The sequence below is a fragment of the Melospiza georgiana genome, chromosome 6 (assembly GCF_028018845.1).
Source record: "Melospiza georgiana isolate bMelGeo1 chromosome 6, bMelGeo1.pri, whole genome shotgun sequence".
In the NCBI taxonomy this organism is placed as follows: Eukaryota; Metazoa; Chordata; class Aves; order Passeriformes; family Passerellidae; genus Melospiza; species Melospiza georgiana.
Window position 1 is genome coordinate 9,158,398 of NC_080435.1, and position 27,003 is coordinate 9,185,400.

At 40.2% G+C, this 27,003-nt stretch overlaps 1 protein-coding gene across 1 annotated transcript in view; it reads right to left on the reverse strand.

Annotated features, from left to right (window-relative positions):
* The window catches only part of HSD17B12 (hydroxysteroid 17-beta dehydrogenase 12), an 82,323-nt gene that overhangs the window by 26,116 nt on the left and 29,204 nt on the right, over window positions 1–27,003 (reverse strand). Inside the window, 5 exon segments of the mRNA XM_058027262.1 lie at window positions 1,224–1,268; window positions 2,158–2,222; window positions 6,705–6,815; window positions 20,502–20,577; window positions 24,984–25,030. Coding sequence (XP_057883245.1) covers window positions 1,224–1,268; window positions 2,158–2,222; window positions 6,705–6,815; window positions 20,502–20,577; window positions 24,984–25,030 — 344 coding nt within the window.

Here is a 27,003-nt window from a genome sequence, read left to right on the forward strand (position 1 = left end):
AAAGACAAAACTCATTAATAACTGACTTCTCTGATCCTGTAGGGGGACAACAAGACACCATGGACTGTCCTTCTTGGTCAAATGGAAAATCTGTACTTGTCAGGCTCACAGTCATTTTCCAGGTGAAATGCTTCTGAAGACTCACTGTTAAGAGCATTTCTAACTTTCCAGCAAGTAGTTCTGAGATGTCAAATCAAACACACACAGATGTAAGAGCGTGCAGCAGCAAGTTGACATTACCAACTCCCATTCAGTCATGCAACGGCTGCATTTTCATTGTTTGTCTGTGTTTTAATAAAGTGTGAGAATCTTATTAAAGCATTGTTTTAAGAGGTGCTGTGCCTCCTCACATGGAAACCAGAGTTTAGACTCACCAAAAGAACTGTACTAGATGAATTTAGTACTTGACCTAATCAGAAGAGCTGCAAAAAAATCTTTAGAGCCATCTTTGAAACCTCTAACATTTTAACTTTGAGGCAGAAGGTTAACCCTCAGCTGATAGAGATACACTGTTATGCAGTGTATTCTGTATGCAGAAGGTTTAGCAGCCAATAGTCACAAGGAGTTCCATCAGCACACACTGCTAACACACTAACAGCATCCCTGTGACGCGTAAGCAACTATTTCCTCTGTCCTTTTTAAGCTTTGATATACTAAGATGAAAATCTTTTTTTTGAACGGGCCTCATGTTAATCAGCAAGAGAACAGCCATATGTTTTAGCCTCAAGTCATGCTGATTTCTTCTCAATAAAACCTTCAGTTTAAATATTCAAAAGTGAAGGTAACTTCTGAAGTAAAGTTAATGCATGCTTTTGTGAGTTTGGTTTTCCCTCTTGCTCATTTATTTTGCAGAAAAAAATGAAGCACCTTCTCACTAGTGTACAAAAACCTTAGACATGCAGAGATGAGGGCTGCCCACCCCAAGAAACACAGATGCAGGGGAAGAAGAAAGAAGCATTTACAAGGACTAGTAAAACAATTGTCAAAAATCATTAGGTGCTGTTTTGTGTACTTACCTTGCTCCTTTCAAATAGCTAATAGGCATCTTTGCAACAAATTACATTTCACACATCAATCAGAACAGTCCAATATTACAATTAGAACCGCTGGGTTTCTCTCCAAGACAAAAAGTGAACCTGTAGCCTAACAGGCCAAAGTAATTCCCTCAGACAACTGAGCCTTGTTTTCTGGTTTTCAATTATCAAGAAGTGTTGCTAACTTACCTTACAAACAGACATGATGTTAATGTTAACCATTTTGTCGATCGTCTGCAAGAAAACAAAGTTTTGGGGTTTACTCATTTTAAGTTATTTGAACAATATTTATACATCCTCTGGGCTTAAGTGCCAGGATAAATTATCTGCCTTTTCTCCTTGCCTACCTGCTAAAGTATCAGGAACAGTGACAGGCTTTCAAAGCAAAGTCTATGAATTGCTCTTGGTCAGGTTTCATCTTTGATTAGGGACTTGCATTAAATATAGAACCACACAGGTGTATCACACTGACACTCTATTTCCTAACACTATTCAGTACTTATGAATTTTAATAAATTCTTACCTTTGACACGTGTTTTAAAATTAACTACTTATTTTACTCTTCACCATTTCAGTGACTTTAAGTTTATTCGGATATATTTAGCAACACTTAAGCAGAAAACACAGTGGACCCAGTGAGCTACAGGGGTTTCAGAATGAAAATCATGCACCAGTGAAATTGTTCATAATCAGAGTTTTCTATATATCCAGTACAACCAAGATTGTCCCTACATTATGAACTGTCTAAAATGGTCACATTAAGTTTTTAAGTGTTATGGACTATGCAGCTTTCATCCATGAAATTGCTTGCTCCCTTCTTCAGTCACATAGGAAGCGCTCCAGGACAAGCTAAAGCAGCTCATAAACAACAGCCAGATGAGACCAGGGACAGGAGCAGAAACAGCAGGGAAGAGATAAAGAACACCACCATAAAGAACACCACCAAAAAGTGAGACTGCCATCATCAGCATTGTGTTATGCTACTTATGGAAATCTCCAAGCTTTTGAACACTTAATTCTAACCAGAAAACTTCATTATGTGGGTTCCTTAACCAAACCTAAATACTTCTGAAATATCTGCTAACCCCAGTAGAACACTAGAAGGTACCACAAAAGCACTTACCTTCTCCAGCTCTGGGATATCAATAAAATATTCAGGATAAGCATAGGATATTCCCACATTGTTGACTGAAAGAGAAGGATGAATGAGATCACATGGATGCCCCCTGATTAATGGCAATTTTCAAGCAATTAAATGCTTAAAATGTTGCATTTATGACATTCTAAGTGCTTTGGCCGAGTTCCCTTCAGTGTCAGTATCCCCGGGTGCCCGCGCCGGAGGGCGGGAGCACACGGACGGGCCATTTTCATGCGTGAGCGTTAATTCTGCATTGTTTACCAGCCGCCGAGTTCAACACCTCGCACCCACGCCCCACAGCGCGGGGGGCACGGCGCTGCCTCTGCCCCCAGCGGGGGTGTCTGCGGGGTGTCGAGGCAGAGAGCAGCTGCGTGGCGGGGCGGCGGTGAAGCCGTTTCACACCTTTTTCCCGATAAATCGATACCCCAAGCGCGCTACGAGCCCAGCCGCACTCCCCGCGGAGGGAGCGGCGCGGCGCGGCGCGGCGGGGAGCGGGGCGCAGTGCGCGGCGCGGCCGGCAGGTGGCGGCAGAGCCCAGCGCGGCGCGTCCCGCGCCCCCCGCCCCGAGCGCCGCCGCGCCCCGCGGGGGAGGGGGAGCCGCCGGCGGGGCCCCGGGGAGCGGAGCGCCGCTGCCCGGCCGCCCTGCGCCGAGATGCCGCGGGAAACCCCCCTCCCCGTCACCCCCACGCCTGCACCGAATCACTCAAACCTCCTCGATTCGGCTTTTTCGATACTTTACACTGGCACGGTTTTATTCTCGGACGTGAAACCAACAACCCATTCTCTAAATCCCGGCCCCAACAGGAGAAAACTTGTCATTCTGTTCGAAAACAGAGCAGCTCTGCAGCCTCGAACTCCGCAGAGCACACTGATATGGAGACAAAAAGCAGCAACCAAAAGGGATCTCCGCTTCCTAAGTATCTGTTGTTCATCTTACGCAAGTGAATCGCGTGACATGTGGTTGCTGTGGCAACATTTTACATTTATATAGTGTCTTACACCCCAGAGAATCCCAAAGTGCTGTGTATGCTCAGCAGCACTGTGCACCTCCAGGCAGAATCTGCACGGGGACAAGAAACGTCGTCAAAAGGCACGGATGCCTTTTTCAAAAAATAAAATAAAATAGCCCCTCCATCTGTGCCAAAAGCTATCGTTTTAAGACCCAGCCTGAAAGATAATTTAGGTATCAACAGAGATGCAGGATGTGCAAGAAACAGGAGGAAGAGATTCTGGCAAAGTGCGCCAACTTCATTCGGAATTCCCTCAAGCTCTTTTAGTCCAGATCTTAGTGTACAAATGGAAGTTCATTAGTCATGCTGTGTGTTTCAAATTTTTAACTTTTAGATAACCTTTAAAAATTGAGGTGAGGAATTGAGGGGAACATAGAGTTGGCAAAATCCCAGCAGACATTTGCTGTATTTAGAAAGAGTGAAAAGTTTTTAAAAGGAAGGCGATACAGTCTGGCTACTGCCAGAGTGAACCAAATTTTTTTCGTCTTTTCATCCAAAAATAAACTATTTTTCGTTCCATCTCTCTAGAAAGGATTCTGGCTATGAATTGTGGCAGGGTTATGGGACTAATCTTGGCAATTCTGTCCAAATTTAGAATGCTTATATGATTCATGCTACAGAGACAGTCACACGGAATTCACACCCCTTACTGCTGACTGGGTCCCATTTTCTGCAATCATCTCTGCTGCAAGTTTGTAACAGACCATTAAAAATCAGGTTTTGGGTTGCACCACCATATTCTAACTAGAAAAAAATGGATAGCAACAGGGTAAGATACTGTCCAGCACAAACTCCTTTCAATGATCAGAGCTATTTAAGAATGGCAAAAGGAAGATTTCCCACCTCTGCTTGTTTAACATATTGCTGTAGCTAGCACATGTTCGAAGTCACTGACAGACGCTGTTTTGAACACACAGCAAAACATTATGCAAACTCTTTTAGCCTTCCTACGTGGGTGAGAAGAAGCTTCCAAATAAGAAGTTTACAAGGATTTCAATCTGTAAGTACTTTAGTTAGACTCTGAGCAACTCCATAATTAGAAGCTCATTCTTGAGTAGTACGTGTGGAGACTCCTATGTCTCCAAGTATAAGGTTAAAAAATAATCAGCACTGATCACTGGCAACTGTGCTGTGCTACCAATGCTTCTCATACCTACTGTTCCAGATGAGACCTGAAAGAAGAAAATATGCTGGAACCTGAGAACTCAACCCTTATGGCTGTTCTCATTTAAATCCATGTTTTCCCTCACACTAACATGGAAAACACAGCTCAACAAAAACTACAGTCTGGATTCCAACAAATATTACAGAATTTAAAATCTAAGGCACTAAAGCATGAGATTAATTATCATAAAAGTATTAAAATACTATCCTACAGGAGTAGCCATCATCTGTGTGGAAAAATTACATTGGAAATGGTTGCTATTAATACAGCTATATCTGGGGGAAAGACAGTACCCACATATCATGTAATCTGGTGACCTTGGGCACAAGAACTACTAAAACTGCAGGGGACTAGTTAGAATAGAGGTTTTTGTAAACCTACACTGACAATGGCTGCAAGAAAAACAAAAAAGCAGAGGAACTCAGCTAGGGAATACACAACTCCAGAGCATTTAATTGCCATTTTTACCATGTTTTTAGCCTAGGTGATCAAGCAAATAAAAGCAAGAAGCAGGCTCTGTTTAAGGAATGTGCTTTGTTTTCTGTAATGAGCTTACACAAAACTTGACACACACATACTGCTTCAGTACCCAGTTTGTGCAAGGCTATAAAAAGTCAGATTTTCATTATTTTGTAGATCACCATAACCTAATCACAGCCTAAGAAATAATAAAAACCCTTCCAGTGTGGATATGTACCTAGCACAGTAAAAGGTTTGCTGGTGTTTTGAGACATTTAAATCCTCTACCAGTCTGCAGCAATTGCTACGTGACAGGCAGCTTGCAAGCCTTAGAGTCCCTGAGTGGATTTTGACAGGACAGATTAGAATGTACATTAATTTTACTCTTCAAAGTTTCTTTGGAACTTATTTCCTTCAGAAACAAGAAACAAGGCATTCACAGCTCTGTCACGACTACTCTTTACACAAAACACATCCTTGGCAGTTGAAGTTACTTCAATGGCTTTGAATTTTTATAGCAATTAAATGCTGGATGCCATGAGTTGTATGTACTCAAGTCTGTTAGAAGTAGTAGGGAGCATTCTGGGGTTTATCCTTTAATGTTATTTTTTAATTGCCTTTTTATATACACTATTTTCTTAAGCATTCTTTTCAAACATTGGACAACAAGATTCATCTACTAGCAACAAAGTTCATACAGTATATTATCATGTATATAACAAATTTGTTTTGAAATACACCTAAAACACCCCACAGTTAAAGCTCCAATTACTGCACTTCAGATTAGTAAAACGAGTTTTGTAGTGAGGAGTGCTTTATCAGATGACAGGTTCTAGTAGATGTCTGAGTCACATGATTTTTTTCATGTATTTAACCATCACAGGTTCTCATCCCTATACTGACTAACCACAGAAATACAGGATATGCACAAATATATATGTTTCCAAGGGAAAAAAAAAAAACCAAACAGAAAACCAAGAAGTAATTGCCTTTACCCCCCTGTTCAAAAAGGATTCAGGTAAGCTGCTGGTATGTTGAAACTCTTCTTAGCTTGTGATAGAACACCTACATGAAATCACCTCAGTTCTACATTTGACAAAGCAACTGGAGGGATCACCTTGTCTTTTCAGGGATTCCCACACCACTTACACTCCTGTGATGTAGCAAACCATACTCATGCATATTGTCCTATCAGCAAAAGAAACAGCTTACCAACATGGACAGAAAAGGCTCAGGACTTTGGAAGCAGGAGACAGTTACTTGATGTTCTATTGTAATGATTGAATTTCAAGAGCTCTGTAATTAAAAGTTCATGGCTCTCCCACAGGGCTGTACTCCTACCTGAATAACTCCTAAGATAAGTATGTGAAGCTTGCTTAGGACCTAAGATGGCATTACATCATAGAACCATACAATACATACAATAGAACCATACACTCCCTTGGCTTAGAGCCATTGCTCCTTGCAACATGCCTATTACACAAGCCCTGCTAAAAAGTGTCCCCATCCTTCTTACAAGCCTCCTTTAAGTACTGAATGAGCACAAGAAGGTCTCCCTGGAGAGGGACCTTCTCCAGGCTCAACAACCCCGAGTGTTCACATCAGTGTTTGCAGTCACAAGCTGCAGTCAAAGGCCTTTAACAATCACAGAATAACACACTGAACACATTTAATAAACATCATAAGTTCCTAGAAAGTAGGCCCACATGCAAGCACCATCTCATGTAGTGTATCAACAGCAAGCTAGAAAACACCTCAAGCGTGCAGCAACATAGCCCTAGTCAGACAAATAACAGCTTTTGTGAATTAGTCTCAATAAACTTCAATATGGGAAGAAGTCAGTAGACACGTCAAGACAAAACACCACAATGAAAGATTTAGAAAGATCAGATACAAACCTAAAACACCAATCTCCAGGCCTTCCAATCCTGTTTTGATTCCATTGTAAATATCTTCTCTCTCTCCAAAGTCTGCCACAATGACTTTTGTTTCCACTTTGTACTTCTCCCCTAGAATAAAACAGTTTTGAGAAGTCTGAAATAGTTTACCATTCAGATATTAAGACTGTATCAGTTATTAGGTTTCACAAAACATTTTAAGTAGCTAGCATTACACAGGAACATTTTCACCTCTGCAAGAGGAATCCTTGAATTTTAACATTACCTGCACAGAAGTTCATGACATTAAGCCACTTCTGATGACAACATAAATTCTCAAATGATTCTGCACATTTTATTTGTAAGAGACAAGAAAGGTGGCAAGATAGCAAATGATACATTTTTGCATAGAACAGAAAAATGGAGAAATCTGGAAGCACATGTACACAACAGCATTCACGTACAGCTTGACAAGAACATTTTTTTTCAACTTAAGCCAAATGGCAAATTAATTGCTTCAGACAAATCAAAACAATTCTGTATTGCCCTCCCTTTTCATTCTTACTTCTGGTCCCATAAAACATTTTGAATCTTTAGTTTTTTGAACATGTACCAAAAAGAGAATGTGTGGGTGAACAAGAAGAGCAGAACTTCAAATCTGATCATTCCAAAGCCCTTCTGATGTGCTGTCATCTCCAGCCTTACTAGAACAGGAAAAATACACGTAGGCAACTACATTTTGAAAAACAAGAAGGAACGTAGTAAAAATACTTCATATAAAAAGCAACTCTGCTTTCATCAAGCTAAATTATATTGACTTAAAAGCAGTACAATGTCCTCTCAGACTTCAAAAGAACAGAACAGTAGCTTAACATTGCAGCATCTCTGTTCTGCTGCACCCGACTCCCACCCCAGCATTCCTTAAGGGACCTGTATACAGCTCAAGAAGGATTTTGCAGCACTTTGCCCCCAGCCATTCATAAAAACCAGTGCCATGTTAAAGGAAAAGAATCATTCACAAAAAAGATTAGAAGCAGCCAGATTCCCATGATGCTCCTTCCCATTCAAGGGAAAGCCGTGACTCCCATGATCCTGCCATCCATTCATGCAGAATCATGAATCTACTGAACTCACTGGTTTGCTCGCTGCCTCCCCTCCCCCCCGCCAATATCCCTAATGGCAGATGAAATTATTTCTGCTCCTTTTCCCATCCTCAACCTCTTCATCTCTCCTGAACAGCTGCATTGTTTAAAAATCCCCTGAGAGATGTTGCTATGTCAAATGACGACGTAAATAGCATTAAGCCCCTACTGCAGCAGCAGCCTTGTGATCGCGTCAGAAGAAAATCAAGTTCAACACTGGAGGGGGGGCATAGAAATAGTCTATTTTTGAACACAGCTGCTCTAATGTTTAGCACACACATTTGGTTTTTTACAGGACACAATATTAAGGACAACATTAGAGGCTCATCTCATATGTGCAAGTGGACTGGATGGGCAAAGCCCAAGTCACACACTTTACACACGTGCCATTTTTAACTGTTTTGTGGGAGTGCAGCTGTTGTCACTGCCACTCACATGCTTTGTGAAATGCAAGCTGTTTAAAGGACCCAAACACCATTCTCACAAACTTGCTCAATTGGTACTGTCCTTTTTATACTAAACACTCTTCATTAGGATTGCCACCAATCCATCTTTAAAGCTTCCTGAAATCACTGCAGAGATAGTGAGAGGACAAAGTAAAGACAAATCTGAATACTATCAGAAATAATACATACATATTACTATATCTAACACTATAAATAGAAAACAAAAATAAAAGTGTTCGCACTACTATTTATATGAGGCCCTTCTTTGATCCTTTAGAAAATGAGCAAAGAGCCATTACACTTATGGCAGTTAAGCAATACACCTATACAGAGCTGCAGCATCCTTTGAGGGCAGAGTGCACAGTACAAGGTATAAAACCATGTGAGAAGTAGAAGGCTGCCCACTAGTATAGCCAGAGTGGACAAGGTCTTTGTGAAGTTGCTCACACAAGCACACAAGACTGTCTTGCCCCTGCAGATACCACCAGCTGGTCAAACCCTCCCTTCCCATTTCACAACAGCTTCCAGGTATCCTGTAACTTTTTCATACCCTGCGCTCTGTCGCAGAACCTGCAATAGATGGGAGGATCCCCTACATCAGAGAAAAGACTATGAGATACACCTGAAAAACCAAATGACAATGCAAATAGCATTAAGTCACTTCCGTGTAAACTTGGTCTAGTAGTCAGAGCACGAGGTGCAGAGAAGAGCAGGTGTACTCTGCTCTGCATGAAAAAATGGAAAAGGGAATTTCCTTGATCTTAAGGATTAAGATGTTCTCAAACAGATGGGCTGCAACAGAGTAGAGCACGTTGCTGTTTTATCTGCCAAAAAGACACTGAGATGTAGAGTAATAGAGAAAGAAGCAAGTAGGCTATGTCCTTATCCAGGGTATCTAGGATATCAGGTATCTGGGCTACTGCTGTCCAAGAGAAAATCTGAAACTCGTTAATGGAGCTTTCACCTTGAGGACCAGAAGATACTTGAGAGCCACAGGGAGTGAAAGAAGGGTATAAGCCAGTATTTGCAGCCACAGCTAGAGGACCTGAAAGAGCCATTACCTGCCAGCATGTCCAGCATTCCTGATGATATTTTGAAAAGTGGATCTGATGTTTTGTCTTTGGAACTGGTATTTCAAATACTCCTTAGCAGGAGACTAAATATTACAAGCACCAGGTTGTCAGTAGTTGTGCAACCGTCAGTCATCACCTATCCGTAGGATGGGAAAGGAAATTCAGCAGATCTCCTTCACAATTCCCAGTTCTGACACACTAGTGTCCTAATCATCTCATTTACTAAAAAATTCAGTTGAGACCAATATTGACCCTACAAATAAGTTTGAACCTAAATATTCACATGTCCAGCTAATTTACAGGGTCTGTATTACCTTAGCCAAGACATCTGATCATTTAGCAAGATACCAACCGTGCTCAAAAGTATTCTGGTAAACCAAGAAAAGCAGACCTGATCCTCTGCAATCACAGCATCGTTTGAGAAATAAGTTGTTGACCATAAACAAATTTTCACAGCTGTGGAAAGGCTAAATGAACCAACAGTCCCAATAGTGAGAGCAGGCTGGTGTAAACAGTGTACAAGACAAAAAGATGAAATGAACTTTTGCAGAAGATACTGGGATGTATTCTTCCCAAGATCCAGAGAGCAACCCAAGAACACAAACTCCAGAGGCAGAGGCACAGTGCAGTCCAATACAGTGGTCATGCAAACAAAAGCAATACATAAGATACACACTGAAAGGGGAATATAAGGGAACTGAAAAAGTGGCTATTTTTGTAGTGGTAAAAGAACTACTGACTTACTGAGTCACATTCCCATTGTGCATTTCTGCACAATACAGGATGAGACAGTCTGGAAACAAATACACTATTTAACTACATTCTTCACACCAACAGAAGTACAAACACTTTCACACACAAACCCTTGAAGGACACATTACTTTCAGTATCCTCAGAAGAGGACTCCAAATAGTGTTTGAAACCTTAGCTAAGGTGTTACTTATTCCAAATAAGCATAAGAAAACCTTACAACCATCCTGAGGAACAGCCAACAGGACAACACCTGCCTGATTTCTCATCTAAGATCGTCAGTTACAATATCCGTAGGTGAAGCAAAACTTAATTCCAAGGGCCAGATATGTCTGACTTACAGGAAACGTATCCAGTCTTGCTATGCAAGGAAAATGCTAATCTTAACTATCAGGAGAAGTAGGGCACACCTTGTCTACTAAAAAGATTCACTTGCAAAATAACACCACATTGCCTAGAACATCAGGGGGAAAAAAAAAATCACACTGTAATTAAAAAAAAAAATAAAGCAGAAAGCTAGAAACTACAGCGAGCTACACTAAATAATAACAAAGAACTGTAAAATGGCAAAGAGACAACCATTTTCAATTTTTTAAAATTTGTTTTAAAGTATTTTTAAGTTTGCAAATAATTGAAATCAGCAGCCCTCCTGAAATCTTGGTTCTTGGCTAAGAAAATGCTAAGGAAGTTTTCAGACACAGATAAACTGCGCTTGAAAGAAGGTTCCCCAAGAGGAGCCAGCCTGTGTATTTCGATGCAACAGCAAACATACACCAGTGTGGTGGTCAGGAGAAGCAGCTCAGTTTACCAAAGAGAAGCAGTGTCAGGGTGTCTGTCGTACAAAGTCTTGCTGGGACACATGAAAATTACAAGATCTTCATCCCTAATAAAATAACATTAGTTCTTGGAGCACCTGTTTCAAAGCAGTTTGCTGGAACAGCTTGAATTTGCACCTTGAGGCAAAACCAGTCAACTTTGCAGAGATGTTTGAGATACAAGGCCCACATTGTAAGCAGGTAATGGGGATGGTTCTTCCAAGATCAGGGAAAGGACATTAAAAACTCTTGCTAGAAGCGAAGCATCTCACCACTTTACATTCAAAGCCAATAGAAATATTGCCATCGCAGTGATACAGTATAACTCAACTGTTTGCAGAAATATAAAAGTCTCAGTCTTTAGCTTCAGGACAGTCAGAAATTCTAAGCAGTAGAAAAACAGCTCTCTGTTTTTCATCATACAGGAGAGGACAAATTTGTTTAGGTAAGGAGAATCAACTACATCCACAAATAAAGATGCCATCTTCCCAGTATCACAGCAGTGGTAAAACTCATCCTAATCCAGCACTCAGTCTCCAGAAACAGAGTTTGTAACCTTTCAATATAGGGTAAGAAGCTGAGAGATGAAAACAAAACATTAAAACCTCCTGCTTTTTAGTACTCTATGCAGGACAGAGATGAAGAATTTAAGAGTATAGAGTGGCTGCTGAGAGCTCTACAAAGTATTTGGTTGGTTTTAAGGGAGAGCCATTCATTTTGGGAATGTATCCAATTTGGGACTTTCAGAGTTCACAGAAGTAACTCATAGCGTCATGAATGGATGGAATTTGTTTTCCAGAAGTATCAAGTACTTCCAGACTGGTGGTAGCAGACGTAGAAGCATGTTAAAATCAGCTGGGTATAACAAGAGCTAGTTTTTTCTGAACATTTTGAAGGGTCTGAAACTCTAAAGCTGAATACTGATAATCGAAGAAATCACTACAAGGAAGCTCTGTTGCACCTGTTGAAGAGGAAGCCTATGCTGTTCCTGCATAACTTAAGATGTCTGCCCACAATTTAACAGTATTTGCTATGTTTCCATAAATTGTTTTAAGTATATGCATATGAACACTTGGTCAAAGCCTCTAGGAATGGGTTCCAATTCCTTTCATTCAAGTACACATGCAGGACTTCCAGGGAATTCCTTACATAGCGCAATAGCTGCACATGTAATGTCACAGAAATAGCTTCCTTAAAAAGAGAGAATATTTTAAAAAAATCTAATCACATACAACTGTGGAGCAGGTAAAACAATGACAGATCTTAATTTACATGTTCTGTTAAGTTTCAATGTTCTTTAAGTTTCAATATACACAGACATACAAAAGTCAGTTCATCACTTCTCAGCTTTCACAGATGACTTCAGCTCTCCGAGCCAAAGTCCAAAAACCATTGAGCCATTTGGGTGCGTAAGTTTTTAATGTGTATGTACAGTACTACAAAACAGAGGGAAAACACACTTTATTAATAATTGCCTCCATTTGCTCTCCTCTGACTTCCATTACATCAAAATACATTACAATTTCTAAAACACACTAACCAAGTCAGAAACACATTCTGAGCAACGCAGGATCAATCAATAAGGCCATTCACCCAAATATTGTGCTCAGCATCGCAAGCTTTTCTAAATCAAGCTCGTTCTAATTACCAAGCTAACTAAAAACACAAAATCAAGCAGGCTGTGACAAACAGCTGCAGAGGCTGGCAGCCAGGGGGGCTGCACCCTCGAGTGCTGGCAGTGCTGGAGCGCCTGCAGGCAGCCAGGCGAGCGGAGCTCCCCACGCACCCCCGGCCCCGTGTGCAGGCACGGGGGGCTCCGCGGCCCCGCACGTGCGGCCGCCCCCGCGCTGCGCTGTGCTGAGCCGTGCTGGGCTGTGCTGCCAGGAGTGGTGATTCCCAGAATAGCTCTCTGCAGCACAGCCCCGAAATATCCACTCTGGCTGAAGCTGCACGAGGAGGGGCTAGGGCACAATCCCCAGCTATTTCAGGGGGATGCACAACGTGAAGCGTGGGAAGGTTGTTATTGTGCAGTAGGCAGCTTCTCAAACTCCCCTTCACTCTTTCCCCAACACTATTTTCAACCCCCCATGATTTTTTTAAAATATTCATTGATGTAGCTGTTGTTACTAAGCATGAAGAGAGGTATTTTTCATTCACTTAATCATTTGAGGAAGGGCATATGGACTATTTCCCATACTTCCTGTAACATTTCCTTTCCCTTAATGTCATTATTATTGTCTGTGACAATGTGTACACCTGACATGTGTATACATGTAAACATGAATTTTGCATCATTTTTTGCAAAATGGAGTCTAAATTCTTCAGCCATATACTTATTAGAACCGTAATTATTTTAAAAAAGCCATCATCTTTTTTTCAGATTTAGGCTCAACAGAATAAATTCCAGAAAGACCAGAAAAAATACACTGTAAGAACTTAGTGTCACTTATAGAGACTGAAAGCTGTCATACCATGGATTAACAAAAAGAAATTGTGCCCTTACTCTCAAGTAAATTTCAAGACATTTAAGTCAGTCACTCTACTTGAATTAAAGCAAATTTTAAAAGGGAAACAAGTTTCTAGGCTAATTCAGCATTATCTTTTATAGCTCCAATTCAGCATCCACAGTTATATATTTGCTGTATCCCAAAGTCAGGCACTTAAAAGGACAAGTTTTCCGTTTTCTCCAAAGTATTACTTGTAAGGAAAAATCCATTGTTACTTAGTCCCCATCTACTGCTCAAAAAAATAGAGTACCCACTCAGCACTGGGAGTGTGGCACGGAGTTACAGTAGGCATACTTTTATACAGCAGCTACACAAATTTGAAAATTGTTTATTTCTCATATTCAAGGATTTTTTTTAAAGAATTTGTTGTGCAGAACAAATCAACTGATTTTCCTTTCTCTATGAAGAGCAACTAACTAGCATTTTTTTCCTCACCACAACATATTCATGAAAAACCATAGAAGCGATTATCACTATTTCCTCAGTAGAGAAGTCTATCAGGGATGTTTACAGCTCTGACAGATAAAAAGGACTTGATGTAATGGAACTTAACCTGCTAAAGAAGTGACATAAGACTAAAATACACATTCATAGAATGAAGTTGCAGAAGGAAGACAGCACTGTTTGCACCACATAGTCCCTTCTTGTGCCAGAGAGAGACTATTCCTTGCAGGGACACTTAAAAGGTCTGATTTTAAGTCCCTTGGTAATACAGCTTCTACCAGCTGGCTTAAACTAAATTTTCAAAACAGATTTTCACCCAATCCAATGTGAAAACAATCCAATACTTATCTTTTCATGTGATGTTCAGTGTATTTTACACTGAAAGGGATAAGCAATAGATTGCAGCTCACATGTTAACACAAGGTGTTCAAAGGCCCAGAGGCTCTTGTTTTGGCATCCCTAAAGGCTTATGTTACAGATGGATTGTTAGCAGAGACAGGCATTATGTTCCTGAGTATTACAGAAAATGCAGTGTATCCCCCCCACACAACTACTGCCAGGCAGAGGCAGCAGTGACCCCAAACATTTGCAGGGAAGACAATTCCTGGTTGTTCAACTCTGGCTTTCAAAAGTACCAAGGAAGTCACTTGCCCATTGATCCAATTACCTAACATGCAAAGCTTTAAGACTCAAGAAACCATTAGGTCCCAGAGTTAGTCCTGATCCTACAGGCACAATATACAGAGCATGAGGCTACTTCTGCTGCGTTTATATTCAGACAAGGAAACCCAAAGTCCTGCATTCATATTTAAATAACCTTCATACATGCCTTTCCCTGGACTTCCTGGGTTTATTAGCTATTAGTAAGTACTGCATAGAAACACACTGGCAGTGAGGTTCACAGCAAGCACCTTCCTTCTGGAAGAAACTCACTCAGTCCTACCAGGTGTGAAAAAGCACCATCTCCTAGAGCTTGCGAACTCACCTACTGCTTTGTGGAACCCCTACACTGACCAATAAAGTTCTTGGTTTTCATCCTTAAAACCACCTGTGGCACATGATCTGTTACTCCCTATGCTGACAGATTATATGGGAAGGAAGTCCTTCTGCAAGGATATCACTGGTCATCTGCAGAACATTTACCTGTGTATGGTCCTACCAGACTGCTCCCTCAAAACTCTCCTAAGAGGTGAAGTAGTTCTAGGACTGCATCCTGTAGTTTGCAGGGCATCTGTCAAGTGTTGCTCTCTAAGTAGTCTGTTCAATTTCTTTAAATGAATCCAGACAAAATGTCAATGAGAAAATTCAAGAGAAGACCATAAAAAAAGAAGGATTAAACGGGAAAAATATCCAGCCACAGAAGCAGAATTCTTCTTAAAGAAGACAAAAAAATCAAAATTAAAAATAAGCTCCTTTTCCAATAGCTCTATTTTTTACATCAGGGTCATCTACTTAATTTATTAACAAATTAATGAAAGTTAATTCAGTTTGAATCCTCTGTCCACTCTCTACAGTGCCCACCAACTGCTCCTTTAGTAAGTGGCTCACACAAGGCAAAACCAAGAGAACTTCCTTCGCTTCATCCAAGGGAAACTTTCTTCAGAGATTAAATTCAAGAGTTCATTATCAAAGACCCTCACACTACAACACTACAACTTCATGTGAAAGGTGACTTCAGTGCATCAAAACAAGTCTAAAATATTTGAAACCGTTTTGTCAAGTCCAAGAAATATATGAGGATTTCAAGTATGTCAACCTGAACCTGGCTCAGGTGATAGAAGGCTGCAAACGTATTCATTTACCTTAAAATAGTTCACTAAAGGTCAGAATAACTGCCAGATTCACTTAGTCTTCAAGTTAAGCTCAGGCAAGTGAATCTTGTCATTTCAGTGCAAAGAATGTCATTTCTCTGCAAAAGATCCCCTTCCTCTCAGAACTTGTCTGCATTTCAACCTCCTCTATTACACACAAATATTCTCACTTGCCAACTCCAAAATGTGAGGAGGATGTACTGGGGTGCAGCAGAGGGGAAATCTGAGCGACAGGGCAGAGATGAAGGAGCCAAGTGCTCCAAGGGAGGCACAGGTGAGCATCTGCAGGGCCAGGTTTGTCATGGGAGCATGGCCCATTTGCTGCAGTGGGTCATGGTGAGGGATGGGGCACAAGCACAGGGGTCAGCATCACGTCTGCTTCAGGATGCTGCCCACAACCTGCTCACCAAGAAAGCAGAAGAAAACTGTAAAACCCACCCGCCTAGGAAATGGGGAAGAAACATTTCTGGGTTTGGCACCACATCCCATTTTTGTACTCAAAAATCATGCCAGAGTATTAGAACACAAGAGATCCTGAATATAAGCATGACAGCTACCAGTTAACGATACCCAAAATCTTAGGGTTAGAGAGTAGCTCAAGATGAAGCTACCATGATCAAGCAACTTAGACACACTACACATTGGGCTGAGGAAAGCTACTGGAATGAAACAGCTACATAGATTTTTGCAAAATTGCCAAAAACCTTTCTTTCCTTATAGAAGAAACTTGTACTTTCTTATAGACATGTAGCAGAATCCAAGTTTTGAACATTAGTTCCCAATGCATGTAAGGCTGTATGTGTGTAGTTTCCAAATATGAAAGGCTTATAGGGTATTCCAATTAAATATTAATTTTTGAGAATACATTGGAAAAACAATTGATTTCTCTAAATTCAAACAGTTTAATTGGAGCCAATTTTATCGTCTGTGTGTGTAAAACTAAACCACCAACTTGAAAGCAGTAAATAGGAATTTCCTTTCATTATATAATAACTGATGACAAAATCTGCCATTTTGCTTTTATATGCACTCACCTACAAGTAAGTAGTTACTCAGACTTGTAAGTAGAAACACCAGCAAGCAGTAGCAGTTTTTTCCTGGCTCTTGGAGCTCATGCTCAACTCCATGAAGTGTCCTGTGAAGGTACCAGCTAACAATGGACTCCAATACCAAATTCTTTTGACAACTTCCCTATAGACAAACTGAAGTTTTTCCTTGCTTATCTGGTCTGCACTACATTCTTCATATTGCAGGCCCTGGGTAATGAGTTTCTACAGCAAAGTAGTTCTCAATTCCCTCAGAACAAACTTATCCAGTGCAGTAACTGAAGCTTTTCTGCCTGCAAATCCATGGTTCAAGAACCAACTGCTAGCACAGAGCACCTGAGATGTCTTGGACCATGCTCATTATTAAATACAGCAAATCAGGAAATAGACTCATTATGTGGCACTCAAACAATTGTCTCCATTCACAGAGAAATTTTCTTCCCGTTCCTCCCTGAATGTTTGGAAGTGTTTAACAATGCAATGCAACAGACACTTCAGAAAAGTGGTGGAACAGTGAAGCAGCATGAACTAAACTAGAGAAGCCTTCTTTACAGTGACCTTAATAGTCTGTGCTTGTGCCTGACAACTTGATTAAAAGATCTAATATACTTCCATAAAACTTATATAATTCCTCATAAAGGTTGTCCATGATGACTGAAGAGGAAATTCTAAATTTTTTTTCTTCAGTCAGTGGCTGACACTCTATTTCTTAATAGAGTATCCCTATTATCCAATATTCTCCCTATTGTGTCCTATATTATCCCTATATCCATATTTCTTAGGGAACAAAAAGCAGAATTTCTCTTTTACGGCAAATCCTACAACACCTAAGTACTCTGAAAAAAAAAAAGCTTTAAAGCATGCTTGAAAACACAGTGAAAAATCTTATAAAGTCTTCAAAAACTTGTAATTAACCCACTAATTTTTGTTGCTCAAACTGAGCTGCACATTCAGAACATGTGGTGTTCCTATAACATCAATTCAGCCACTTTAATGTGCATATGCACATTAAAAAAAAATCAGCTCCAGGTCAGCTGGCATTTAACATGCAGAAAGACATATTCCCTTATGATGGTGGTTATACAACTTGTATTTTGTAAATAGATGTCACTCCTAGTAGAAGTCTACCCTATGAGCAGATGAGCCTTCTGAAGTAGAACGAACACACCTGAGTCTGAAAACCCCTGTCATTATTTATGGCAGAGTGTATCTATCCATTCAATAGGATAAGCATGAGATTGATTAACGAAAAGGAGGAGCAAACTGAAAACATGCACAGAATCATGCAACTCAAAGAACTGGAATTAGTTAAACAGCTATTCTTCCTTAAAGTGATTAAGAGTCATTACTCAAGAGGAGCAAGCTCTGTGCCAATTTGAAGAACAATGGACCACTATAAAGAAGTTTAAAGTTACCTTAGAAGCCTGCAAGGGAACCGTTTAGGTAATTACAGACTTAGCATTAAAAAAGTCACCCACCTTATATATGACAACATCTAAGCAGACTGCAGAGACCACATGGGACTGAATACAAGACAATTCTGTCCAGCTAAAACCTAGCAGGATCTGAAAGTGCAACTCAGGCTTGCTTGTTCATGCAGACTATCCTAACCCTTCAGTAGATGCCACAATGAACAAGGTATACTTTTCAGTAGCTCAGTGTTGTCAAAAGAAGCGTTCTGAAAACCCAGCATGAGTCATCTCAATTCACAATGGTTTAGGAAAGGAAGCAGAAAAATGTTTGAGTAAGGCCTAACAGTAATTATGTATTACAGGCTGCTTCACATAGGGAAATGTACCTATTTTTTTAATCTGAGACCCTCCCCCAGCAGCTACCATGTAAGTGCTGAAGCTCAAAGCAGTAGATTTATCTATCTTGTCAGCATCACGCTTAATTCCCAGGGAGAAAGAGATACCCAGACTGTTACAGAAAGGGTTATGACCACCCTCAAGAAGCTTGCCACTTCATGCATAGGTGTTTGATTCCTGAACAAGACTATTTGTAGAAACTTCTTTCAGTTATAGCTTGACTTAGCAAAACAAGTTTATGTAACGTTGCTAGAAACGTGACTGCACATGCCCACACAAATGCAGCAAACTATCATCCAGCTACTGCAGTGAACCACCAAAAAACACCCCTTTGTTGTAGCTTCCTTATGTATGGGCAGCAAGCATCAGCAGTGAGACAGGTTACCCAGGCAGTGACACCTATTCTGCTGCATTTACACTGTCACTACACTGCCCACAGTGTCACAGGTAGGTCCAGACACTGCCGTGACTGCCTTAAATGAAGGATACTAATGAACAATGCCACTTACTTCCAAATCAGGGGAAGATAGAACTTGATGACAACTTTGCTCTAAGAAAGAATGCTCTTTACAACTTAAACATACACATAAGAAAGAATAATTTTCTGTCTAGAAAACAGTTTGATATGTTATCTTACATTGGACACTAAAAGCCAGAAATAGTGACATTGATATCAACAGAACTGTATGTTCTGAATTTACAGATTCAGTACAACAGCTACTGTTTAGCAAGTTGAAGTCCTTGAGTTTTTCAGTCATCCTTACTTTCACTCAGCAATCCTTTACAACTTCATACAGCACAGTGTGTTGACTCTTTACTTAGGGGATTACGCTTTATAGTAAAACAGTGCCACTAACAAATACACAGAATTTTTTAGTAAATTTAAGCGAAAATTATACATTTATGACCTTGGAAAGAGAGTAAACCATTTTAAAAAGCCTAAACAAGACAAGAGAGGGTAGCACAGAAGCATCACCTTAAAGCTTTCTTTGCCCAACATCATTATGCTGAGAAATCTGTTTTATAGTACACAACTTCTACTCCTGCTTATCAAAACCTTTTCACATGGTTATATTTCTCACTTTATCTTGACATACACTGCACAAACTAATAACCTTGCATGAAATAAGCCTTAATAAAAGAGATATAGATTACAAGAGGAATTCTTGTGGTTTAGATTATACTTTGCTCTGATTGGGAAATCATTTGTCAGCATGAGACTTGAGGAAGTTTTTTTCCTAACTGATCTTGTAGAAATAGCCATTTGTGATTGAAACACTAAAGTTGCTCCCTTATTTTTCCATTACAGCCATTTACTACACACTTACTGAAGAAACAATCCCTAATACACGTTCTTAAACACATTAACTCATTCCATATATTCTTATGACTATGAACACTCATCACCTCAAAAGAGCTTACAGGTCTCTAATATATTATTTGAGTAGTTTATTCAAACAAAACAAAAAAGAGGGAGATGGGGCAAGCTACCCACAATAAATCTGTATACTTGATAAGACAGCAAATAACAAAGAAAACACTTTCAACAACTTTTAGTTGCAAAGAAACCACTCTTATGGCTGGACCCCATTAAATCAAACTTGCTTCAAACAGAGAGAATATTCAGATGGAGAAATGACTGCATGTTTCTTGCCTTATTATGATTTTAGACAACTACTACTATGTGAATAGGTGGTATTTCAGTCTGGCCTGGTAAGCTATTCTTATGGAAGACTAACAGTTTTAGGAGTACTTATTTCAGAATTAAGCCCTATTGTTCTCAGAAGTTAAATATGAAGAGCTGTAAAATTGAACTGCAAGGCCTTTACCACTTATATCTGTAACATTTGCACTGTGCACAAGAGCAAACTCTTTTCAAAATCAGAGCTGTATATATTAGCATGTATGAAATTCATGTGCAATTGCATTTATTTATAAGCATGCCAGTGAAGTTTAGGGAAGAAGTTTTAACTCACTTATTTCAGTAGAAACCTGGTCCAGTTTTTCTTTTGACCTACTGATTAGAACCACCTTCATTCCACGTCTTGCTAACTGCAAGAAGACAAAATAGGAGACATTAGAATAGTCATAAATCACTTCCTAGTTAGTATCCTAATCAAAGCAATTGCAAAATTCATCAAACATCTCAACAATATATGACCAGCAAGTCTGAAAAAATTACAATTTTAAATAGAGATACAAAGGGGAAAACCAGGATAAATACTTCCATGTGATTTCTTATTTAATTCCATTCACACCATGCTATCTTCTCAGTCATCTAATGGAGGTGGATAGGCACATTTATAAAACAGAAAACAAACAGTGGATATTTTACAGAACTTTTACACTACCTCTGCAAGTCAGAGCAAAGATATTATTATCCATAATGAAGTTTATCATGCCAAGTTGAGATATCCATGGTCACTTGAACACCTGTGTTGCAACTCAATACTTCCTCCCTTTAGTAAGGCTCCACTCTTACTTTGTACTACTCATAGGTATTAAGGTTAATTTACTTCTAAAACTCTTTTAGGGAAGCTATCTGAAGAAATTAAGATGGGGCCAGAGCATACCCTGGTCATCAAATCAGACCTGCCACTGCAAGTTTAAAATGAGATCTAACAACTCAACTGAAAAGTGTCTGCAGGATGACAGCTACATATCTGAATTACTCTGAAATGAAAATTATGTTTGTGACTACTACAAGTAGAAACAATGTATCTGTCCACAGTTCAAAGTGGCTCTGACACTTCAGACCTACACATAAAAACTGTGTATGTTGTCATTGCTCCAGTAAAGCTCCTTCACTGCCTTTAGAAGCTGATGAGAATGGGACTCTGATGGAATTTTTAAAAAACCACAACAACAAAAAAATCCCAGCTAACCAACAAAACACACAGACCCAAAAACCTCAAAACACTACACCACAGTACAGCCACAACCTGAAGTGGTTTAAAGCTGTCCACTGTTCTAGCAGGAGAATGCAAAGCAGCAGTGATTCTGTCAGACAGAGGTATGGCAGAATTCATCAGTGAACTCTCAACTTCCAGGTGTGATTTCTAAGCAGTAGAAATCTCATACTAGATCTCATGAGCATAGAGTGAGGTGTGGTGACACCAAAGACACCACAGGAATCACTAGCAAAAAGCTGCCAGGTTCAGGCTCACAGGCAACTTAAGCCTTCTGCTGGAGGAAATGACGTGGTGTTACAAGAATTACTGGCTGAAAGGGATGAACACATCCAGCCAACTGCAGAGAAGCACCTGGCTCACTGGAACAAACTTTACATGAAGCCCATGGTAGGCTTGGAAGGCACCAGGAAGAAGGGAAAAGCACTCTCATTCCACAGGATCAAGGCAATGAAGGCCTTACATCCCTAACCTGCTAGGACAATCTGACAGTAATCTACTCAGAATCCAAAATAACTGCTGTCCCATGAGGCAAAAAGCACCAGAAATCTTCCTCATGGATGCAAAGCTCCAGACCGCAGACAGAGGAGTTTGCTCTCTTTCAGCAGTCATGACCCTTGGGCTCTCAGACTGCTTCAGTAGGTACCTGGGCTTAATGGAAAAGTATTCATCTGTATTTGTCTCAAAAGTCAAGGAAGTAAAGTGATGCCAATACATCCAGTCAGTGGAACTTCACCACATTTAGCGAATTTCCACCACAAGGGCAAGCGTGAGAGGAACCTCTGCTATGTTCACACTGAAGGGATGCACTCGGAGAAGTAGTTTCCAATCTGAAATTGGAAACCCTTTTGCAAGTGGAGTTCTAAGGAGAAAACACATAAAGGAGCCAAGAGAAGACCCTGTAACTAGGAACAAATATCACTAAGAGAAGTAATCAAAATTGAAAAAGATACAGCACTTGAGAGCGAGTTCAATTAAGGTGCCTGATGAGCGCTCTGCCTTCACTGGTATAGACCTAGTTGGTTGAAAGGAAACAATCATCCAAAGAGAGATAATGATCCCTGCTTTGTAGATAACCTGTCATTACACTTCTCCCTTTGGCCAATATCCTTAGGGTCCTGAAATGGCAGAATGACAGGACCTCAAAACTTACCATAAAAACTCACCCAGAGTAGCATATGTTGGGAAGCTACCCTTGTAGCCTAAGGATTGATGCAAGCAAGAGTCACCATTCTAATGGAGCTGATGAATGGAGGTGTTTGACTTCCTTAAATGTCATGTTAGTGACTACCACATTTTCCACTCTGGTAGCAAAACATAGCTGCTGTATAAACCCTTCCTCTCCAGGATGGAAAACAACGACATCAACAGTCAGCCAAAGCAAGGTTAAAGCTCTTGTTAGAATAGACATAGCAAGAGATTCTAAAAATGCTATACTAAACAGATGTGCATAGTAGAGTACTGCAGAGTATGCAATGGGATCACAACCTCTAGTTTATCACCAGCACACAAATAAGGCTAAGGTTGAATTTATACTAATGATTTTCAAAAACAAACAAAAGATAACGATAGAGAGGCAACGAATACTGACTCCTCATCATATCCTCAAAACATGAAACCTTTCACAAAGGGCTGATCTAGCAATGATAAGGATATGAGTGCTGGGCAAAGATTAAAGGTCTTAATACTGCAAGAGTGAAAATGTAGAAACAGTTCTTTGCTTGGAAAAGGAAAATAATCTACAGAGCAGAGTATAACCCAAGATTCCACACACTCATAATGCTCTTCCATCACTTTCCAGTGAGACCATATCAAACTTTCAAAGAGGCAATTCTCAACACACAGTTACAATTCTCACAAATTACTCCAAGGAAAAGGAAGTTGTCTACATGACTATAATCACAGCCATCAGGGCCCAAGCAGCCATATGCCAGCAGAATTTATAGTAGCCAGGAGGGAATTTTTAGTAGAAAATCAAGCCTCTTCTGGCAGACTTCTGTAGATGCCTCTAGAGTTAAAGACTGAGACAAATGTCTCTTCAGATATTCCACATTTCACCCCACATCCACACTTGACTTTATCAAAGTACTCTTCATCCATTTAAGCTGTCAAAGGATGGATTTGTGTTTTATTCTATATAAACGCCTAAGTAACAATAATAACTACAACTCAAAGTATGTTTTATTCTGTAGCCCAAGAATGAATACCTGTAGTCTTTGGGGTGCCCTCTGCTTACAGCAACCACTACAAGGCAGCTGTGATAGACATGGTTTTCCAACAGTATCTCATACTTGTGATGCTTTCCTAACGGGGGTTTGAGGGCAGCAGTCAGCCAGCAGCAGACATCCATGCTCAAAAGCAGCCTAGTTCTTAGAGACATTTCAGAACATAAAGCAAGCTCTCATTTTATTCACCCAGTACCTTGCCATATAGGTCCTGAAACTAATCTCCCATGATGTTCAGGGGGTGTCTCCCACACCAGAGGACTTCCTCCTGATAATGCTCTGCTGTGGGCACAGTGACCTCCTTCCACTTGCTCTAGACATTTAAAATTAAGTGTTGCATCATTTGCTTTGGTGCCATGTAACTGGGGTACCTGGCAGCTATGAGCTGTGAGCAATATGTCAGGGTCAGGTGCTGCTGGCACCAGGCTTAATCCCTTTTGCAGCCAACTCCCCTTTCTCAAACTAGGACTATGAAGTACTACTTCCTGCAAAGTAGAAATGAATTTGGGGGCTAGAGCTGCAGATAGCAGGGCAAGACACATCAGGATGACAGGAAATCCAAAGGACAAGGACTACCCATGAAGAGGAATGCCATTTTCCCTGTGGGCTTCACAAAACAAAAAAAATGAAATAAGAAAAAACTAAGGAAAGGGGAATCTCTCACAGCTGATCTCACACAAAATCATGCTGGTGTTTCAGAGAACACAAAAATGAGCACAGACAGGCCCACTCTGATACTAATGCTGAGTTTAAAGTTATTTTTGCTATAAATTGTTGTAGTCAGCACTATTTGTCATTATGTTCTCTGGGCTTATAGGCTAAATTACCCTATACTAACAGGCACTTTCTTAAGCAATACATTCCAGTATATGAAATATATTTGGAGCCCACATATCCATCAAGAGCAAAAGTACAGTAGAAGAGATATAGGTAAAACCCAGCTTCAGAGACTTCATGAACTAGAGAAAATAATTGGAAGTTACTGCTGGCAGCTGTAAATGCCATTTAATCAGTGCCTGGAAGTACCAAAAGGAATTACCAAAGGCTGAGAAAGTTAAAATTCTTTTAAAAACGAAGGAAGTTAAAAATAAAAACTGAAGGACAAGGTAAGAGCTGAAAATATAGTTCACAAATAAAAGAAACTAACAAAAAGAGATACAATTTTGGTTGGTTAGCAGAGGAAGGCAAGGTAGGGGACCTCTTTCTCCTCAGATATCTATGTTAAAATAAGGTGAGGAAATATCACATGCAGCTTGATGGAGTTGAGTCAGCTTGTCATATTGCCAAGAATCAAGACAGCCTTCCAAGTGGTGAGAATTCTTACCTCTTCTGCATAGGCTTTTCCAATCCCATCAGTAGCTCCCGTGACCACTGCAACAAAAAAAAAAGACAAATCTGCATTAGTTGCTTCACAGAAGTAATTTCAATGTGTGTGTTTGTTTGTAGGCTATTAAAGTACTCATTCCAGACAGAAACATATCAAAGTCTCTGGAACAGGGACTCCTATGAAATTACTTTAACAACTCACACTAAAACCTTTCCATAGATAAAAAAGGAGAGAAAGAAAGGGAATTAGGAGTCTAATGTGTTTCAAGAATCAGGTTCAGCATCCCTTCTAAAGCCAGGCCTCTGTCCTAATACTCTTCTTCAGAAACCTTGTGGACTAAGAGATTTCCAAGCCATTTAACTAAAAAAAAAAAAAAAAAAAAAAAAAAAAAAAAGCAAGCTGATTTGTGACTATTAACCCAGCTGTCAACTTAGCTTTAACTGTACAGTAAAATAAAAAGTACCTCAAATCCAGTAAGCATCCAAAAGCATCCAAGAAAACAGATTTTAGGACCCAGGCAACAGCTTTCTGTTAGTGTTCCTCCAGCAGATTTCAGTTCCTCATGGCCATTGTGCTCACCAGCACTAGTATGAGCTACTGATCCAGGCATCAGCTGCAAGCTAGGCTTCTACAGCTTAAACTTTCTCACCTGTGGGTGACTGGATCTGTGTCAAGCTTCAAGTCTTTCTAGGATTCTTTTCCACAAGCTGAGAAGCTGTGAGTGACTCAACATGCCATTAGTTTGACAGATTATTCCAGGGCTCTCGCCACACTAGTAGCTGATCATCCCAGTAAATAGCAATTCCTCCATACAGAAACTGCTTTTCCAACCTCTTTTTGTGCAAGTAAATTAAGCACCACTTTTCTTTTTTCTCTCTCAGCTTTTTGCTCACACTGAACCCAACACCTACACCTCACCATCCTTCCATTTTTAGCTCTCCTGTCCAACCTGTCATTTACCTGTCTCTGCTCTCACTCTCCAAGTAGCCACAGAACACACTTGACTTTTTCTGTTTGTCCTTTTTAGAAGAGCTTGATTTGTGCTTCCTCTGCTTATCACTGAATGTAGCCATGGCCAAATAACTGGACTTGCTTAATGTTTCAGAACAGTCAGCTGGGAGTGTTGGTTTAACTCTCAAGTCAACCTCTATCTGAATGAAAGTCATAGCAGACAGAGGTGCTGTCTGGCATTGGGATTCAGCAATAGCTTCCCTTTGGAGCACTGGAAGGAGATGTGCTTGCAGATGATTTGATTAGTTACTGCTTGCAGATCCCCTCTAACAGTTAGCATGCAAACTGCAGCCAGAATATTTCTGTTTGAGTAATAACAGCTAGGAAATGCTGTAACCCTTTCAGTCTCTGTGCCTGCTACCTATAAATAAGTAGCTATAATAACAAAAGATTAAACTGCTGCAAAGGTCCTATTTGAGTTTGAATGGTCCAGCAACAATTCAGTAACAGGCTAGAAATAAAGATGCAGTCATATCCCTGATTTAAGTGAAATTCACAGATGACAACAGATGAAGGTACATGCATATATGTTTATCCCCTCCCTGGTTTCAGGGTTTATTTCCAAGATGACATAACCCCAGCATGATAAGGATATGCATACTGCACACACGGGATGCTCCAACTCCCAACAGAGCTCTGGCTGCTGCACTGTCAGTGCCAGGGAATTTTATTGAGAAAACCAAGTATCTGTGTAACACTGCTTTGCCACTTCCTATCCAGGCACAATTAGGGAAGTGTGAGTGATAGTTTTGGTACAGAAACAAAGCCATGTAAGGAAAGGTGAAGCAAAGGTCCAAATGACCAATAGAAATCAGACTTTAGGGAAGAAATCAAGAATACTTTCCCAGGAGCCCATTTCCTGCAACCAAACTTGGACCAATATTGTTGCCCATTCAGCCAGACACACCACAGTCCTGCAGGACAGCATGATCCCTTTAACAAGCTTCAGTTTCAGCCTTGTTGACCTGGGATTCACATTATGTATTATCATAAAAGTAATTTTTGC